Source organism: Camelus bactrianus, chromosome 20, assembly GCF_048773025.1.
Source record: "Camelus bactrianus isolate YW-2024 breed Bactrian camel chromosome 20, ASM4877302v1, whole genome shotgun sequence".
Classification (NCBI taxonomy): Eukaryota; Metazoa; Chordata; class Mammalia; order Artiodactyla; family Camelidae; genus Camelus; species Camelus bactrianus.
In genome coordinates, this window is record NC_133558.1 from 315,573 (window position 1) to 335,248 (window position 19,676).

The 19,676-nt window shown below is 51.1% G+C and overlaps 1 protein-coding gene across 9 annotated transcripts in view; it reads right to left on the bottom strand.

The window, feature by feature from the left end:
* The window catches only part of EXOC2 (exocyst complex component 2), a 142,848-nt gene that overhangs the window by 93,894 nt on the left and 29,278 nt on the right, over positions 1 to 19,676 (bottom strand). For 7 of the 9 annotated variants that reach the window (XR_012500856.1, XR_012500853.1, XR_012500854.1 and 4 more), the window contains 5 exons: positions 18,405 to 18,581; positions 16,334 to 16,460; positions 10,300 to 10,413; positions 8,790 to 8,914; positions 3,495 to 3,575 (listed from right to left, as the gene is read on the bottom strand). Coding sequence is in view for 3 of the 9 variants with exons in the window: in XM_074347970.1 (XP_074204071.1) it covers positions 3,495 to 3,575; positions 8,790 to 8,914; positions 10,300 to 10,413; positions 16,334 to 16,460; positions 18,405 to 18,581 (624 nt within the window). In the remaining 6 variants the exon portion in view is untranslated. Of the gene's footprint in view, positions 1 to 3,494; positions 3,576 to 8,789; positions 8,915 to 10,299; positions 10,414 to 10,512; positions 16,294 to 16,333; positions 16,461 to 18,404; positions 18,582 to 19,676 lie in introns of those variants that run through there. The other 2 variants (XR_012500855.1, XR_012500858.1) reach the window with 2 other exon arrangements.

Sequence of the window (19,676 nt, forward strand, 5' to 3'; positions counted from 1 at the left end):
CACTGTGCTTTTCCATCGGGGGCCCTGGCTCCGGGATTTGCGCCAGTAGAGCATCACCACACACAACTTAACCACCTGCCTCTCTGTCCCGACTCCTCACTGGATCATACACTCTCAGAGTAAAGCACAAGCTTCTCCCTCCTGCTTCCGGGACAGAAAGGACAGGAGCTCACAGAGCAAGGACCAGAAACCAGCCTCGGAGTCAGCGCCCCAGACTCTGTTCCGAGGGAGGTGGGACGGTGTGGGCCTGCGTCCCGGACCGCATCAGTGGCTGGGCAGCTAAACCGAGCAAGCCAGACTAACCACTGGAGGGAAAGTCACAGTTGTTCTGCAAATTCTGCAAACTTTTTTTGAAACATGAAAAACTCACTGCTGGTTCTGACTAGGTAAAGTGAAAATCAGTAAAACTAGTTTTTATATAGTATACAATAATTTAAAACATCAGAAACACTGAAAATTCAAGGGTCCAATTTCTTTGTAAAAAAATTATCAAGATGCCTGCCTTCTTTTCTCATCACAAAACCTACACTGAGAGTCTTCTCTATGCTCCGTCTAACGACCGATCACGCCACTTCCTGAGTTTGCTGTAAAACGTCACAGGCCCCTCTCAGTGCTCTGGCCAGCGTCGCCCCTCGGGGACAGCCTGCCCCCCACCACTGTCCTGGTTCCCCCTCAGCCTGTCCCTCGAGTCTCACATCCCAGCAGCCACTACGTCTACGACTCCAGTCCTCTAGACGTGAACCCACTTACACCGCCACCACTTCCATCTGCTGATGCACCTTCAGCCCTGTGGGCCGGCCCCCTCTTCCGAGTCTCCATTTCTGTAAAACGTCCGTGAGCTGCTCTCTGGGAGACGAGGAGGCCACACACAGACACGTGCTGCAGTCTGAGCGGGACCTGGGAAGACGTGTGCAGGAGTCCCCCAGACTCCACTGGAAGAGCAGCCGGGTGTCTGTCGCTGACGGGCACTCAGTGGTCTGCACGGCTGGCAACCCCGTGTGTGCTTCACGCAGCTGTGGCAGGAGCCCTGGTCACTGAAAGCCACACGCTCCAAACCACACCAGCAAAGTCTGTCTCCAGATTAGACATGAGGCCAGAGCCAGATTTCTGGACACAAACCCCAGCCCTGCCGCTTAACACTTAACATTACGTTAGGGAATGCGTTTAATCTTTCTGGACTTCAGAGTTTTTCATCAGTAAGATGGAGACAACAGTGCAGACCTCGCAGGGTTCTGTGGGGCTAAACACCTGCGCACGGTGCAGAGCAGCACCTGACCCCCCAGCAACGCAGATGCTTCCGCCATTACGGCTGCAATATAAGCGCCTGTGCCGCACTGTCTGCACCCGCACCGCCCAGCCGGGCAGCACGGCCCCACGGGGCGCTGCAGCCCAACCCCGAGTTATTAAAATTAAGTAAAAACTAAACATGAAGTTCCTCAGTGACCGGCCCCATGCTGTGTGCTCAGCAGCTCCACTTCTGCCACTGCGGACGTTCTGCTGGGCAGCGCGGGCCTCCTCCTGCACAGGTTGACAGCACAGAGCTGCTCCGCGGATTCAGCAGAGATTAACAGTCATCACTTCGCTGGCTTGAAATCAAGAAGGAATTACTAAACACAAAGGCAAACATAGAAACATACCAGTGAAAACAGAAAAGAACTTCAACGACAGGCTTCAACACAGACAAACTCTGAATAAAGTGGGCTTGGCTCCTCGAAGTCAACGTTACCTTTTGAAACTTAAAGTGAAAAACGTTGCCCTAATTCTAAGCTTTCATTTAAAATCACTCAGCAAAAACACATGTAAGTTGGAACATAACTGCACACGAGACTGAAGCGTTAGTAACAACGACACCCCCTCTGACATAATCTCTGCGTCTGGTCCCGGGCTGCACAGCTCCGGCAGGGTGGCGACCAGGGCGCACAGGCGGGCAGGGGACGTGCCCCTGGGGCTGCAGTCGCGGCCCCTGCCGCTCTCTGGCCTTGTAAATCAGTGGTGGTCAGGTTGACTTGAATTGGCAAAACTCGTCCTAAGGCAGCAAACGCCAGCAACCAGCTGACAAAAAATGCTTCCAGGAGCTGTTTTAAAGAAACCCATTCTAAAGGCAATTCTTACCCTAGAAAGTCCTGAAGGAGAGACTTAAAGAAGTGATGCTCATGTGCAGCCTGGTTTTACCCAAAAGAGAGCAAACTTCAGTAGAAAGTTAGAAGGCACATTTCTAGAAAAAGCTTGTGCTTATAGAGAAGCAGAAGTAAATAATCTCCCTGACGTATTTTATGCCCCAAGTCCCGAGGGAGGGCTACCTAAACTGCCGCTGAAGAGAAGGAAGTGACATTGACGCAACACGCAAGGCCTCACACGAGGCAGTTCTGATTTTCTCTAAACCTTAACAAACATCCATTTTCCTCCGCTGACACGAGATACTGTGTCGGCTTAGTCTCACGGGCCACCCTTTAAAAGCTACTGAAATACCTCCTTTCTTTTCTAAACAGGTATCATGGTTTGATGGAGTTTCTTCAGGGAAAATAACGTCCATGGATAAAAAATATCCTTCCGAGACTTAAGACGTCTGCCGTGCAGACACAGAAACAGCCTCAGTGAACGCTCACGTGGGCTGAATTCAGAACACACTCATTTCAGCGAAGCAGGTGACTTCTCAGACAGGAAAAAGGAACAAGGAGAAATCTCAAGGCCAAATGATGATAGTAATAACGACAAATGACCAAAGGGAAAATACGCCAGGGCTGGTCAACTTGCAACCTTGCTTTCCGGGGAAACCAAACGCCGCACGCGCTTGTGGTTAAGAGGAGGAGAGCCCTGGGCGTCGCTGCACGCTGCCGAGTGCCGCTGCCCGCGTGGAGGGGAGCGCCGCCCCTCCGAGTCACGAGCGCTGGAGCAGGGCTGATTCCCCCGATGAGCGTTTCCCACAGCAGCACGAAAGCGGCTGGGAGCCAGGGCGCCAGAAAAAGCGGAGGTGGACGGGCCCCAGAGTGCGTGTGTCAGCTTTTCTAGGCCGACAGTGCTCACAAAGTACCTCGGAGTCAGAAACACTCTAAAGTACGCAGCTGCCTCAGATCTGTTCTGGAATCAGGCAAGGCGTAAATGGCCGTAAATGACCAGACGGCAGTGAGCATCTGCCGTTCTAGGCGCCAAGGTTCTCCGCGTGGACGCTGGCAGGAAGGCGAAGATGCTCTCTCAGGGTCTGGTCCACGACAGACCTGGCCACTGCCTAGCAGTTTTCCATCTTTGACGGTGCTGTTTACACACTGACCTCCTTCACGGCAGCAAATGTTACTTCACATGTAAACTGGCTCGCTCTCAAATGATGATTTCTCATAAATAAAACGCACACAGGAAGAGAACATCCATTTTCGGCGTCCTATCCCCTTCATGTTCATTAAGTCATTACCACTTGGAAGCAAATACTGCAATCACTTGCTGCCTGTCCTGTGAGCCCAGGTCCCCGCAGGCAGCTCTGGGCCGTGGGCAGAACTTACTGTTCAGAACGTCCTCCAGCCTCTGCGTCATGGACCCCCCTACTCTCTCTGTGCCGTCCGCCTCCAGTTTCTGATGGATGGCTAGAAAACAGTGGAGACACAGGCTGCTTTAATGGGTGGGAAAACAGTACATTAAAATCACGTTTTTAAACAGCTTTAAAAATGGTGCTTTTTCACTGCTGCAAAGAAGCACAAACAGGCAAAAAGTCTGCACAAACCCTGCAAGGTGACCAGCGGCCCGGGTCTACGTCACGGTGGTCTGACACTATGAAAACAGCACATGATACGTGTGCTTAGCTGCCTGACCCTCAAGACAAGTGGCAACGACAGCTGAATGAGGAAAGTGAGGCTTAAGCAACTACTATCTTTGGTCACAGGAAAGTCGTTATTTGTCAGTTTAACCAACTGCAAAATAGAAAATACAGCTATTTTAAGCCTATAAACCTCAAAACACCTAACTCCAGCCCTGGGACATACACGGCGAAAGGCACCCCACTCACGTCCTGCTCGTGCTAGCATTCCTTCCCTGGGCGCCGGGAGACAGCCAGGGACAGCGGACACACCGGTCTGTGGATGGACTGACCACGCCGGCAGTTTCTGCCGTTACTGACACACGTCTGAATGGTTCTGACAGAGTACTAGAAAATCACTAATGATTTATATTTTGAAACCTGTCCTACCTGCTGAAGAGAGAGGAGGTTGTAAGCAGAGCAAGCCAGGCTTGCCCGCGTGAAGCATCAGGAAAGCTTCAAAACAAACGGCAAATGACAAGTTCAAATCCAAAACTGTGACACGGTGAAAACAATAAAAACAGGAAGGGCGGGCGTTAACTGGGGCACGACCGTGAGCAGGACACCGTGTGAGTTCCAACACGTCCCTCACCTTGTCAGAAGCCAGTGATGAGGCCCTCATGTCACTTATGCTTCACAAGGGGGAAGCCATGGCTCAGTGACGTTAAACAAGGTGGCCAAGGCCACAAAGCCACGCCCAGAATCGGAGCCCAAGCAGTCTGATCCCAGGACAAAAGGCTTCACCCTGCCTGCCTGCCCCCACGCACGCACGGGCAGGTGACCCGAACTGCCTTAGCCTCTGTTTCCACTTCTTAAAATGGGGAAGGCAGACTTGTCAGTGGGGAACCGCATTCAGGTGCAAGGAGGAGACCTCTCTGCAGGTCACAGGCGCTGGAGCAGCAGCAGGTCACGCTTCACGACTTGCTCCAGAGACACAGAGAGGCGTCACAGCCAGGACTCCTGTGCGAGAGCTGCCCTCTGACACTCTGACTCCTCGGGAGGGGCTTACAGGTTCCACCTCGACCCGCCAGCCCTGAGCGGCACATTCATGGGGAAAAAAGAAGTCTGGCTAAAGAGAAAAATAGACGTGCGTTTCTTTAATCAACTTTAATTTAGTTGGTTTCCCTTCACTCACTGGCTAAGAAATTCTGGGTCAAATGCGCCATGGACACGTTCTCAGTGCGTGGCAACCTCTACTCCTCTGCTTCTTTTAATTAGGTTCTAATCCTAATGGTGTCCTTTTTTACAGTTTTTGTAAAACAACCTCAAAGTTTGTTTGAAATTCTAAAACAGACTGCTTCTCTGCTGAAGAAACACATTCACAGGGGAAAAAAAAAAAAAAAACACATGGGGGAAAAAAACCCAGCCACTTTCTTTTTAATTGTCTTGGTTGGTTTAGGAATGAAAAGAAAGTTGCTTCTTTAACGTTTCAAATCTGGATTATGTGGTGACATAAAACATTTCCACATAACTAGAACTTCTTAAGTTAAATTGAAAAGAACTCTTCAGTCATTAAGGAAAGGAGATAAAGACGCCTGGGTATTAAAGAGCAAAACCAGACTGCTGGACCCCCATGCAGGGGAGGCCGCCGTGGTGCCGCCAGCCCGGCCACAGGGACAGGCATTCCGAGGTGTCACAGCTGACCGCAGCCCTGCCCGAACGCTGCCTCCTAAGCCCTCGTGCTCGGCACGTCACAGCCCTTTCCTGCCGCAAGTGGCTCCCCGCCCACTGCCGCCCGGCAGACCCGCCAGGCGTCAGCCAGCACGAGGACCAAGAGACACTGGGGTCTGACCAAGGCAATCCTGTTTTCCAGAAAATGAATCCAAATAACCCAATGCCTGGTTCACTGGACCTTTACTCTCTCTGAAACATTTAAAAAAAGTAACTCAATAAGCAGTGCAGTCCACAATCACAGGCTTGTGGTTTCTAACCTATTAAACCTCAAATATGTGAAGTAGTTGAACATCATACACCTAATTTTGGAAAACAAAAAAGTATGTACATAAAAGTTCTACTCAAAGAAAAAGCAGTTACAGAAAGACTGCCTACGATTCACTGAAACTATTTGTTTTATTTAACTGTCTAACAGAATGTGGTCATCAAATTTTCCAGTTTCAATAAAAAATTCATCATTCTGCCTGCGCATTTAGATGTGAGCACTGAGGAGCGGTGTGTGTGCGGCGGGGGTCGGGCACACGGGGCCCGCGGCCTGGCCGCTCGCCCAGGTAGCACTACTGCCGGTGTAGGGCAGGTCAGGTGGCGACTAGCTCTCTGCGCAACAGACAGCAGTACCGTGGGCTTGGGGGCCACCCGGGGCCTCTACCTCACATTCTTCTTCTCCCTCGCTTTTTGAAACAACTTTGAAAAACAGGCATGTTAAGTGCGCAGGGCGCACAAGACAAGCGTGGCCTGACTGGCCCAGGCGCCAAACCCGAGGGTGATGCTGAACCAGGAGCCCAGGCAGAGTCAGGGTGAGGTCCCCGAGGACTCAGATTTATGCAGAGCTTCCCAAACGTTCAGGTTTCTACCACCTACTCTGCCAAACTCTTACCAGCGTGGCCAAATCAGGTACCAACCACATCTAACTCGGTTAGTTAATCTGTGAGCCCTTTCCTTCCTCAGTTGTACTGAAAAAATAGAATGATTCCAACTGCTCCTTACAGACTGGCAGGTATGGAGGGTCCCACTTCGACAAGTGGGTCCCGGAAAACCATCCTGCCCAGACCACATTCATCTCGCTCGCTGCTCACTCTGCCTGGGCCTCCTCCCTCGGCCGCTCCTCACCCAGGCGACCCCGGAGAGGGCAGTTCACACAGGCTGGGCCCACCGCACTCTCGCAGGAGCAGGCGACACCGCTGCGCCCCGCCACTGAGAACAGGCGACCGGACAGCTGAGGCTCAGAGGGCCGGAGGGCCAGAGGCCCTTCCTGGCGAGGAAGCCCCGCAGCCTCAAGAACTGGAAGGGAAGGCGAGCGACAGCCACAGAAGAGTGAAGGGTGGTGCCAGGGCAGTTCCGCAGGACACAGGGAAGAAAAGACCAACAGTAAGCGAAACACACCGAGGTTACGGTCGGCAGGTCCGTTACGCCAGACACGCTTCTTGTCAAGTTCTAGCTAAGACACTCACAGGAACACAGGAACAGAGAAAACAGCATGGAAGCCTGAAGATCAGTAAAAGCCACACGAGAGGGTAAGAGCTGCCAACTGTGCAGCCAACTGGGACGGACTGAAAAAGTCTCTGGACTGCGCGTGAAGGAGCCACTCAGTCGAGAGCGGAGCACAGACGACACCAGAAGGCAGAGGAAGGCGTCCGTGCAGCCGACTGCCCACACAGGGTGGCCCGGACCAGACACCCCTTCAGACTTGCTCCCGGCTCCCTTCAGGACCGCGGCCCCGCTCCCGCAGCCAACAGTGTCTACGTGCGGAGCCCCAGTAAACACTCTGGACTCCGAGCGCGAGTGGACACTCCACGCGGCTGGCTCACTTGGCTACCAGCCAGATCAGTGTGGCCGCGACTCCCTCGGGAGGACACCTGGACCCTCGCGTGGAACTGCCTGGCCTGCCCCTAGCATCCTTCCCCGGCTGAGCTGTAATAAACCGTCACTGTGTGAACAGAGCTCCCAGCGAGCTCTGCCTGAGCCTCCTCCCCCAGCCACCAGTCCTGCCACAGTCCTGGGAATCGCCCCAATTTTACAGTTACTATCATCATTATTACATCGTAATATAGTATTAATGTCAAGAGAACTCAAGCATCAAAGTTACAAAGTAAATATGTTTTATATACAAAGAAAAACTGACAGAATCAAAATTAAAGAGGGAGATTTGCCTGGCATGTTTATTGAAAATAACCTAGATTTTAAATAATGTAATGAATCAGGCACTGATAATAACGTATCAATCAGTGTGCCCTGAGGAGAACACGCAGTCACAGAAAACGGAGGCGCCTCAAGACACACATTTTCTTTCCATTATACTGTCGGACAAGAAACTAACTTTAAAAAACAAAAATCTACTGCAAACTACTAGATCAAAGAGAAAAATTAAAATTTCAAATTTTAAAAACACAAAAAAAGGCATAACTTAAGAATCATTATAAATAAAGGAAGTAGGACACACAAGTGAACAAAGCTGATCAGAACAAAGCTGGGCCTCCCACGTGAACTTCAAAGGATTTAAAAGATAAAAATCAGGGCCCAGAGACTCTGCCACAGGTCACCTAATCCCAGCTCCCATCTGGGCACTCACACTCACTCCTGCTGAGACCTCCCTTCTCCTGCAAAGGCAGAGCTGTACCAGATGCCCCGCCGACAAGGCAGAAGTCAGCCAGGCATATCTGGCCCAGGAGAAGAAGGGTTTTAAAAACAGAAGCGTGTCTGAACTTTAACAATACAAATTAATTTAAAGAATGAAGTCTTTCGGAACTGAAGGTGTGGTCCCTCAGTCTACGGTTAGGGCCACAGGTTCTGAGCTACACAGGCACCTGGCTACAGGTATGTTCGTCTCTAAGAAGAACAGCGCTAACTTTTCCTAACGTACTTCACTTTCTACTAGATGAGCTGCCCTGCTTCTGCCTCACACAGCTTCCCTGCAGGCGGGGAAAGGTGGCTGTCGCGTGCGGCTGGTGGGGGGAGGGCCACAGGAAGGGACACGTCACCACCACCAGTCTTCTCCAGACCAAACGCCAGCGGATCACACCTGCAAGGAGCCCCATGTGCAAGACATTCATGGTTATAAAAGGACTTTGAGAACTCCGGAATTTTATCCATTAGTGTTTAATTCCTCATCGGCCCTGGACGCTGGACAGGGCGGGGAAGCAAAGTGGCCTCCTATGTCACACATGTCTGCCAGCCAACAAAGCCTCAGGGACAAATGCTGAAAGCACCAAGCAGCCAGCCTGCAGCAGAGACGGACGGCCACGGTGGATGTCTGCCCTACGGACCCGCCCCATGAGCGAGCAGGTGCTGGCTCAGCTGGGGACGCCCCACAGATGCTTTGGGGCCACCTTACCTGAGAGGGCGTCCTGGGCCTCGAAGAAGGTACTGAGCCCCCCTTTCACGTATGCCAGGCTGCCCTCGCTCTTCTTGTTGGCCTGTCTCTTCAGGTGGGCGACCGCTCCCTTGAGCTGCTCAAAACTGAAATGAGACGAGGAAGCCGGAAGGCGGCGTCAGGTGTAAAGTGATGACATCACTTAAGAAAGAAGCAGACCGAGACCGCACGGAGCCACACGGAGCCGAGCTTTCAGGTTCTTCCCCGCACCTAACCCCTTGCTCACCGTGGAGGCCAAGGCTACAGCAGCTGCACGAGGTTCGCAGCCTCAGATGTCAGGCCCCCAGGAAGTGAATACACGGACGGGCGTTCCCACAGTCCGTGCCCAGCGTACACGTGTTGTGCCAGGTGAGGGGTCCTGGGCACCACCTCCCGCCGGGGAGGCCTGGACCATGCGCTGCTGGAGCTGTCTGAGGCAGGGCTCCCGGGACGCCCACTGCTGGGCCCTGGACCCAAGCTGCTCTCTCCACATCAGTCCCACCACTAACAGTGCAACTACAGAAAACCTGGGGGTCGACTCACAATTCAAATAACTAAAAAGATCGCAACATTTCATCCTTACATCTCAAGCAGAGGAAAAATAGGCCTCTGTATTTCAGAAGTTTTATTTCCATCTGAGCTAAGAAAATCTGGCTATAACAGACAGAATACAGTCCTGAGAGGCTCGGTGGCCCTACACAGAAAGCAGATCAACTCTGACAGCAACAGACAAGCACATTCATAATATAAAATCAGAACCATCTTACATAATGAAAGAGTTCAGACATTGGCTCTAAAAAGTCTCAGGTCAAACGTACTCCAGGTATATACCAGCTGTTCCTCGTGTTTTCTATAACAGTTTTCACCCTAATAGGTCAAGGAAGAATTTCTCCTATGGTTTACTTTAACAAACTGACATCAAGGATGCGTATTTTAAGCAGTAAGCTGTTCATTTACTCAAACATTTTTACTAAATGCAAGTGTTTTAGGCCAGTTCTGCTCTTGCAGAGATGGTACAGCTACAAAGGAGCCCTTTAATATAAACTTGTCTATTTTTTGGCTAATTTAAGCCACGTCTTTGCAAAATGATAAACCAGCTCATCTTCCTTTGCCCTCTGGACAGGGAAGGAGGTGTGCTCCTTGTTGTGACGCAGGACTCAAGAATTCTGTTGGGGGGGGGCATTGCATAGAACCCAGCCGAGATTCCACACAGGTTCCACGGGCGGCGTAAATAATGAAACAGAGAGCAACAACATGCTAGTAGGAAACAGGAGCCTCTAACTGATGGTCCCATCTGGTAAATAAGGAAACAGAGACCCAGACAGATGCTCACAAGCTCACCCAAGGTCAAAGGGCTGCTGAGTGGCAACGCCAGAGGAAACCCCGTTACCACGTATCTGCTCAGCTGCACCCGTGAGACCCTGAGGCACAGCTCAGTGTCCACTAACCCGGTGTGGGAGTGAGACCCTGCGACACTCCAGCGCCCACTCACCTGGTGCTGGAGTGGTTCTCTATCAGATACCAGGCAGCCGAAAAGTTCTCACTTGTAAAATCAGCACTCATTCCAGGGAACAGCGCTTCCAAGTCCTTCTGGGGAAATTTACCTCTGAGGGAGAAAAAAAGGTTTAAAATATATTTCAAGTGAGCTCGCTACAAAGATGGAACAGTAATAAACATGAACACCAACCGCTACAATTATACACACTTAGGTGTTTCCAGATCTCGGTCACAGGGAATCCTGCTGCAGTGAACATGGGGTGCAGATCACCCCGAGATCCCGATTCCATCTCCTTAGAATAAGCACTCAGACGCAGGACTGCTGGATCGTGTGGTAGTTCTAGTTTTAATTTCTTGAGGATCCCACGTGCACCGTTAGCTGGTGACCTGACATTCATTCCCCACCGGATCAGACACAGCCACCCGCACAGCCTGGCACTCGTCCCGCCCGAGTGTGAACACCGATCACACGAAGCAAGCGTGCCCTCTGTGCCCCTCACTGCTGGGGTTGTGTTCTGACCAACAGCATCCAAAGAGCGAGCTGTGGAAGCATTTCCGGGAAATGTTCCCACACTTTAAAGGAAAATCAAGAAGAGACCACGTCTTTCTGCCCTAGACTTCACTGTATTTTATTACCTATTGTGTATTACTATTGTTTCAATAGTATTTTTATTGTAACATTATTATTTACTACGTATTTCTACAGCTTCATCACTAGAAATCGCTAACGTCATCCTGCAGTCAGGAAGGAAGTCAGCGTCATGCCAAGGGCAGCAGACCCGCCAGCCGGGCTCCTCACGTCTCGGTGACGTTTCCGAGCCACTGGCTCAGCCAGTCGTTGAGACCAACATCTCTGGACTTCGTATGATATGAAAAAATAAGTATCTTTTTTGTTTAAACCAAGATGAACTTTTGTTTTCTGTTACTTACAGCTGAAGGCACCTAAAAGTAAACGTGGAACAGGAGACCGGGAGAAAGCAGACAGCCCGCCAGCGCCAGGAGGCTGTGCCACTCCGTGGGCGCGCCCGCAGGGGCGGGGAGTGCCCGGCAGGGCTTGCAGGGTTGCTAAGCTTTCTGGGTAGCCTCCAGGACGCTGCTTCGCCTCCCTAAGGTGCCGTCTGCTCACGGGGACGGCAGGGCCGCAGTGTCTTCCTCTTAGGAATACGCTGAGGGTGAAAGCAACGCACGCGGAAGGCTCCGTGGTTCTCGACACCAATAAACGTTCAGAAGGGTTACCTGCTGTTATTTCTATTCTTTACACTTAGTTCTTTGTATTTAACAGACTCTTTTCATAAGCACTGTTCTATTCGATTCTCGTAACACAGTGAGTTACAGATTCCCATTTTGTGGTGAGGAAACGGCCTCAGAGACAGGGCAAGTAAACATTCAGGAACAGAAGCCGGTACTTCCGCCGTCAAATCAAGAACCTGAGAATCCTAGGCGTGGCGTAAAGTGACAGCTACAAACCTAGAAAGACAGGAATTGAGCGGAGGGTGGGCGGCAGTGATTTGGGTGCGGGAAACTGCTAACGGTCTTGACAGCAGCCTCAGCCGAGGCAGACACACTAGGTCACGGGGTGCGAAGCCTGGAGAGGTGAGACAGGATCGTAGGCTCTGACCCACCGAGTGAAGCCAACAGTCGGTGACAGCAAAGTATGCCGAGTAACACAAACCAAAGCCACGTTCTCACCAGCTGAGGGGACAGCAGCACACAGCCCACGCTGTAACCCGTGTAGTGTTGTCGCTAAGGAATCAACCGTTTCGGAAGCTGGAGACCCATCAGAGGGCCGTGTGAGCCGAGACGGGACCTCCTGGAAGGTCCGGTCTCGGGGGACCCAGTACACGGACCACGTGGACAGAGGCAGGACGGCACACCTGCACTCACGTTCGAGTACGAGCACACCCTGCTGACGGCCCGTGAGCCACAGGGCAGCAGAAATCCTCCTGAGAAAGCGTCCCACCAGGCACGGCGTCATCGCTGTGTCACTGTGGGTGCAAGGGCAGCGGAAAGCGGCTCCCACACCCTGAGCGCGTCACTCAGACCCGCGGCTCTCACTCCAGCGCCTGCTTCCCGCTGCATTAATTGGCCTGCTCGCTGCAGGGCGTGGGCTTCCCCTCTGTTTTGGTCTCACGCAGTTTCGGGGCCGAAGGCCTGCACCACAGCCCACAGACACGCTCCTGTAAATCCCCAAAGGCGGCCTCCCTCCCACACTCACACCAGGAGTGACTGCGCCTCTCCTCGCTTTCTAGACGCAGCAGGAAGACGCCGCCTCTTCCTTCCGCTGGCTATCCAGCCTGACGAGAAGCAAGACCTGTGCTGCTCACACGCCCACGTGGCGCGGGACCGAGACCAGCTGGCCGCTCGGGACTGTGCCCCAGTGACAGCTGCACAGAGCAGCCACGGGCCGCACGGAGCAGGAGGGCCGTGCGCCGCCTCAGCACCCGCACTCCCACAGAGCTGCTGTCTGCAAAAACATCACTTGTAAACATGCTCATGTTAGGCAAAGAGTGCTTTTAAGAAATAAAACCCAGTGAAGGCTTTTCCTTAATATGAACCAGTTTTTACCTTCTTTTACAATTTTAATGTCTCTCATAATCTAAGCAGTGCAAAGAACACATATTTGTGACGATCAGTATAATAAATCGTAAATACTGACTTTTTACAAGCAAACCTTAGTCTCAATCCAAAGCGAAGTTTTTTTCCTGAGGAATTAGTAGCACTTTTATAGGTGTCAAGGCACCATGTGTACGCAGCATCAGGGCTGAGCGGCCGAGGGAGGCCCATAACTGCCAGCTGACCAGCCCGTGGTGGAAGGCGGCAGCCCACGGCGCGGGCGCCAACAGCGCCGTCCTCCAGCCCTGGACCGGCCCGGGTCACCCCCACCCGCTTCGCCTGCTCATAGAACCGGATGCCACGGCAGGACCCTCAGGGACCCACCCAGTACACGCGACTGCGCTCCCACAAACACCCACACTGCCACCACCGGGGGTGGTTCCTCTTCCAAAGGCAACCTCACCACTTCAGTGTGGGAACTCACCGGGACCACGGCACTTTCTAACAGGCACTCACAATTCTTCAACAAGCGAGTAGTTAAATCCTGTTACCCCTTCTCTGACGACAGTTTTAAAAAAATGAAAATAGGTCCTCCCCAGCCTTTTAATTGTAAAAGAAACCCGAAGTGACATTAATAGACAGAAACAAAACAGAAGGTAGACAGATAGTAAGGAAATGCTCTTAGGCATCCTCACCTGCATCGTAACCCATTCTCTACGGACACGGAAGACTTGGACTGAAAAATACGAAGTGAGTCAGGGAAATAAGACCCACACCGACATTTTCACATCTGCTTGTCCTTTCCTATTCTCTTTTTCTAAAATAAGACTTCTCCAGCTGAGGTCAAAGAATAAAACAAATGCAGGATTCCTGACAGAACCTTTAAAAAGACGTTTTCACATCTGCTTGTCCTTTCCTATTCTCTTTTTCTAAAATAAGACTTCTCCAGCTGAGGTCAAAGAATAAAACAAATGCAGGATTCCTGACAGAACCTTTAAAAAGTGAAAAGGAGCGTGGAGAAGCATTTTTCCGGCCCAAACCGCCCTCTCCTCCTGGTTTCCAGCCCTTCCCACTCTCACCTTCGTCTTCCTGCTTCCTGGGATCTGTCCTCTTCTTCTTTTGACCAAAAACTTGTGCAAGACCTTACACAGGCAAAAAGGATCCTGGACGTCCTAACTGTCTGGAGGGCCTGCCCAGGGCCGCCGTCCCCTCCCCAGGTCTCCTCTGTTCCTCGCGGAGGCTCTGCTGCAGGACACAGGTGAGGAATGACAGGGACCAGGGCGCCCAGCGGGTGAGGACGCAACTGACGGCTACGCAGTGGACGTGCTGGTGCACCTCGGCCCTCACTGCCCAGACGCCTGGCCCTGAATTCCCTCGGAACTGGTTTCCCATTAACCACTGAATTAAATAATGCTCTGACACGCATGTATTTTGCATCTGCATGAGAGTCAAGATTTTACCTTTCCAAAAGCTATCCTTTCATTATCCAGGGCTGAGCAAATTATTCCTGAAACTTCCAAGTAACAGCTTGAAAGAAATATTACTGTTAATTCTATCCCATTTAAGCACTTCTTGAACTAATGTACATATGCTATTTTAGATTTTAATACAATTTATTACTCTGAAATCTTAATAGTTATTAAAAAGATTCTCTCCCAGAGCAATGAGCAGTGAGCATGCAGGAACAAGGATCACAGTGACAATGAGGAACGTGTGCTCTCGCTGGAGCTCACAGCCACCCTGCGACGCAGGCAGCCGCTTCTGCAAGTGGGGAGGCAGGGGCTGACTCCACCGCGAGGAAGTGGCAGAGCTGATTCAAGCTGAGAGAGGGCTCCGGGCTCAACCAGACCACCTCTCAGAGAAGAAGGAAAACTCTCTGAAGAGCTGAGCACTTGTGGTGACGTTACTTCTGGCCCATCACCCACGTCACCTACGGGTTATTCCAAACTGTGTGAAGGAAAGGGCTACGGGGCCCCCAGCCGAACCCCTTCATGGGCAGCAGCAGTAACAGGAGGGATGAAGACCATGGAAAGGTGAGAGGGCGCGCACAGGTAAAGAGATCAAGGAGCCAAGCTGAAGACGGAGAAGTCCACTTCACGATGCAAGCGTCCAACTGAGTCCAACTTCTGTCTACGGCTCAGACAAAATTCACACGCCATTCCTATGCCCCGTGCCTGCGTACAGAACCCATCTTCCTCAGGGCCCCTGCTCCACACGTCCTCAGTGGCGGGCCCAGGAAGGAGGCTGGCACTGCAGCACACGGAAGCAGGCATGAAGAGGTTCAGTGTCAACCACAGGGCCCACTCAAGCAGGAGACCGTGCTCAGGAAAACACTGAGCGGTTCCTGTTCTTTCCTGGGCCCTCCTGACCCTCAAACCCTTAATTTATTGGGCACCGAAGTCCTTCAAACAGCTCCTGAACGACCCACGCGGCCGACGATTTCAGAGCGGCGACCCAGGGCAGCCCACGCTCACCAGGCCTTTTCCAACACAGGACGGCTTCCCGAGACAAACACTTGTCCCCTCCCTGCCAGCCAGCGGCAACCCCCCCCCAGGGGGAAAGGCAGCTTGCTTTCGATTTACTCGTTTTCTTCAGAGTAGGCTTAGAGGTTAAAAACATAAAGATTAGTGGAAAGTTTTCTCCACTCCTAGAAAAACCTAAAATAACGCTATGGTTAAAGTGTCAACAGAACTAACTTGTCGCCTCCAGGAAGCGTTTACGGAGCGACGCTCAGCACATCACTTCATCACAGAATCTCTAGGCCGGGAAATAAACCAGACACAACTAATGCGTTTGATGTACTGACCAAGGAAGACCCAAGGATAAAGGCGCTGATTACAAAAGCTACAGAAACACCGTGTAGAGATACCTTGATTGTGGTGGTGGTTTCATGCGTGTGTACATCTACCAAAACTCATCAAATTGTACATCCGAAATACGTGTAGGTTATCGTTCAGGAACCATAACAAAATAAAGGTGTTAAAAAAAAAAAAGAAAAGGCAATTCTAGATTTGGTTCAAGACAGCCTGAAAGAAAGTTAAGTCTGAGTTAACTACAAATCATATTTGAAGCAGTAAACAAAATGACAGACTACACTGGGTCTAATTATTGTAAAATATTTCCCTAAAAATGAAGCATATGAAAATTCTATTTTGATTTCACGTACCATCTAAGTATTTAAATTTACCAACTTCTAATAACACATTAATTCTCATATCATGAAAAGTATTAGTTATTACAAATTTCAAGCTGCTTTTCCTCTTCACTAAAGGTAAAGTCAAAAACTTAAAAGGTTAAGTAGTTTCTACCAAAAGCTTTAATCGGAACTCACTGCAGCAGAGCCGACCCGGCTCCAGAGAGAACACAGACGCGTCCTCAGCTGAGCTCCCGGGGCCCTGGGGCCCGACGCGCTCCCTCTGGGTGAGGAACCTTCCCGCAGCTGGACGCAAAGACAACGGAAGGAAAGCGGTACTCACGTCTGGATCTCGATGCCAAGGGGGTTGGCGGGGCGCAGGGACAAGGGCGGGGCGCCTTTACTCCTGTCGGTGCGAACGTCGTAGTAGCTCATCTCCTCCACCCACACGGCCGACTGGTCCAGGATCCCTACCGAGACAGGCCTCGAGTGAGAGCACGCTCCTGGGGCCTTTCTCAGCCTTCCCACGCGGCTCCATGTTCTAAAGACCTCGTTCAAAATGCACGCTACGGTAATTTTTAAAAGATTCCTGGGAACAAATGCTCCAGATTGCTTTTTTAAATGGCTGGTGGCTTAATTAAAACCACTGAGAATCTATTAAAAAGGCAAAAAAAACCACCTTGATTGCACTGTACATTATTCAACAGAGAAGAAAAATTAAGCCTCCGAGCAAGTTCTGCTAAAGCAAATGAATTTTACAAATAAAAAAAGTACAATTAATTAAATTCGGTATATCAACAAAGCATCCAGCAATTCCTTACGCAAAGAAGTCAGTCAAACACCTTCATTGAAATGAGCAGGATATTTAGGGAGAGTGAACAAAGCACAATGTATGGAAACAGGGCCTCTCTCCCGTGACAGCCCGGCGCCACCCTCCTCCGCACAGCTCCTCAGGGCGTGGTGCCACGGGCCGGGCTGCAGCAGAAGGTGGGCGGGGCTGGGGCAGAGCGGAGGGTCAGGCAGGGCCGCTGGTGACCCTCTGGCTCCACCAGCACCCCAGCTCTGCCAGGACCCAAGGAGGCTCCCCCAGCGGCCACAGCTCAGGTCCAGGTGCTCCCGAGTTCAGATCCACAAGCCTTTACTGAGCCTGCACTGTGGTACGTCTGGGCGCAGTGTCTCAGAATAAAACCAATACTTTCATGTAAGTTCTCTTTATCTGCTGTATAAACATGATTCAAGATGACACTGGAGTCTGTCAAAATGTCTTTTAAGCTCCTCCAAAAACCTGAAAACAAGTTCCTGCTTTAATTTCACAGTTCAGTTTTCAAAGACATTAAATAAAAACCAGTAAACAAAAACAAGAATATTGTGTGTATATGTACATGTCTGCATACACAGGTGTACATATACGTAAGTTCCATTCTGAATCTTCCCTTAAATTCCGCAATTTTTTATGTATTAAAAAAATCCAGGAATTTAAGGAAACAGTGCTGAAGAAAGGCTCTCCACTCTAAGACAGAAAACAAAAACAAGTGCCCAATTCCCTGCTTTTCCAACTGAGAGCAGCATGGTCGGGGCTGCAGTGTGCCTGGGACGTCCGTCCAGCACACAGGGAGTCATCGAGGGCTGACCACGCACAAGTCACTGCAGGCCCACACACGACTCTGACGTGACGCCTCCTCCAGCAGGGGCGGTCACACACACGAAGAAGCATGCAAAATACCGAAGTACTGACACCCACTGTGCGGGGGCTGCGCCAAGCACGGCCATGTGTGCTCGCAGTCACTCAGCACCGGTCCCTGCACGCACCCAGAGCAGCAGTGCCAGCACACAGAGCGGGCTGGAGCCAGCTCTCCTCCCAGCGCGGGGGGCGTGTTAGGTGCGTGAAGGGAACGGGACATGATGGGGCACCTGAGTGTCTCTCCTGGTTGGAGCTCAGAGGCACAGTGAGGCGGGCACCTTTCTGTCCGGGCCTCAAAGGACGTGGAAAGTGAGGGAAAGGAGATTATTTAGAGAGTGTTACTGCTAATTTGGCCAAATCAGGAAGATATTTCACCTCAAATCTTGACTGTACCGTGGAAAGAAGGGCAATTATTGTATTCGAGACCAGGGAACTAAAATGGGCATCTCGCTGCGTCAAAGCGGCAGGTTTTATACGGAGCTCGGGATGACAGCTCTCGTAATCGCGACCCTCGGGTTCTGCTGGCTCACTGACTGCTCGCTCAGCAAGCCGCCTTTTCAAAAGCAATGCACATTTTAACCAACATCCCAAGTTCCTGAAAAAGTAAACACAAACTGAACCCAAGTTCCTGACATATGAGAATAAGTAAGCGTTACACTAATTTACCAGTATTCGATTTTGCAAGACAAAGCCTGCTTTTATCTTCTTTAGAGTAAAGTCATGGAGGTGATACCTATTTTCTCAGGTTTGAGCAGCTTGAAAGAGACCGTGGAGGTCCCTCTGCCTCCGGACTTGGTCGTGACGATGATGTCGCCCCTGTCGTTCTCAGCCCGCCCCACGCGACACACGATCTTACTCGCAGATATCCACTCCGCCGTCAGGAGGCAGTTGTGCCCACAGATGGTCAGACCTGCAAGCAGAAACGCGTGTAAACGAGCCTGAACAGCAGCCCTTCCATGAAACACAGCAATCCTCCGCGCGGGATCAGCACCGAAAATAAATCCAGAAGCAGCACTCTCCGGCTCGTCAGTCACTTATTTCTGTTCTTCAATATGCCCAATATTATCTGCAAATAAACTATAGTCTCTGTTGATCTTCTGTCTGTTTTTCTCTGATATTTTAAGACTTCTTTTAGGTTATCTTCACGTTTCTTCAAACATCGCTAGAATTTGAAAACAATGACCATAATAACAAGTAGGCACTCCGGGTGACTAGACTTCGAGAAACTTTCATTGCTTTCACATGTATCAGAAGTTACTGCTATGCTAGAAGTTACTGCTACAAAGCTCTAAAGCTATTAATACACGCATACATCACTCCCTGAAAAAAAATGTATCCATCTTCCCAAAAATAACCTGAACGCACCTGCACTGGTGTTCAGTTACAGAAGATGCTACAGAAGGGACTACAGCGGGCACCTTATTTTAAGCCTATTAAATGCAGTGAGTGTTCTCGGGCGCTACCGTCTACGCCTTCAGTCTTCACGTCCGCCCAGCACCCCTGTGCGGGCAGTCCACGCTGCCTCCGTGCTCCCCACTAGGCACTGTCGCCGGACTGCACTCCGCTCCCAGAAAGTTCAGCCCACGCCTGGCATCTCCGCCCCGAGTCCAGGACACCGCGATGTAGGCAGCGACCACACAGGGAAGCCCTGAGGGCGATCGCGGGAGACGGGGCCCCGCCGACCCCAGCATCCCGGCAGCGCATTCCCGCAAGGCAGAGGTCACCGTGGGAAATGCCTGCAGGCGAGATGAGTCCACGTGTGCGCTGCAAACGCCGAGACACTCCCCACCTCCTCTTCTCTCCCTCAACTTCTGATACCACTCAGAGTCAAGCAGGGCAGCAGAACCTCGACCAATGCAGGTCTGGCTGGAAAAATGCAGGGAGGGGTTCAGGTCTCTTCTGCGAGAACTGACAGCACTGCTTAGTTAAGAGTGTCATATTAACCATAAAGGAATAAAAGCAACTCCATTCTAAAGACATTTATTGAAATAATGAACTTCAGAGA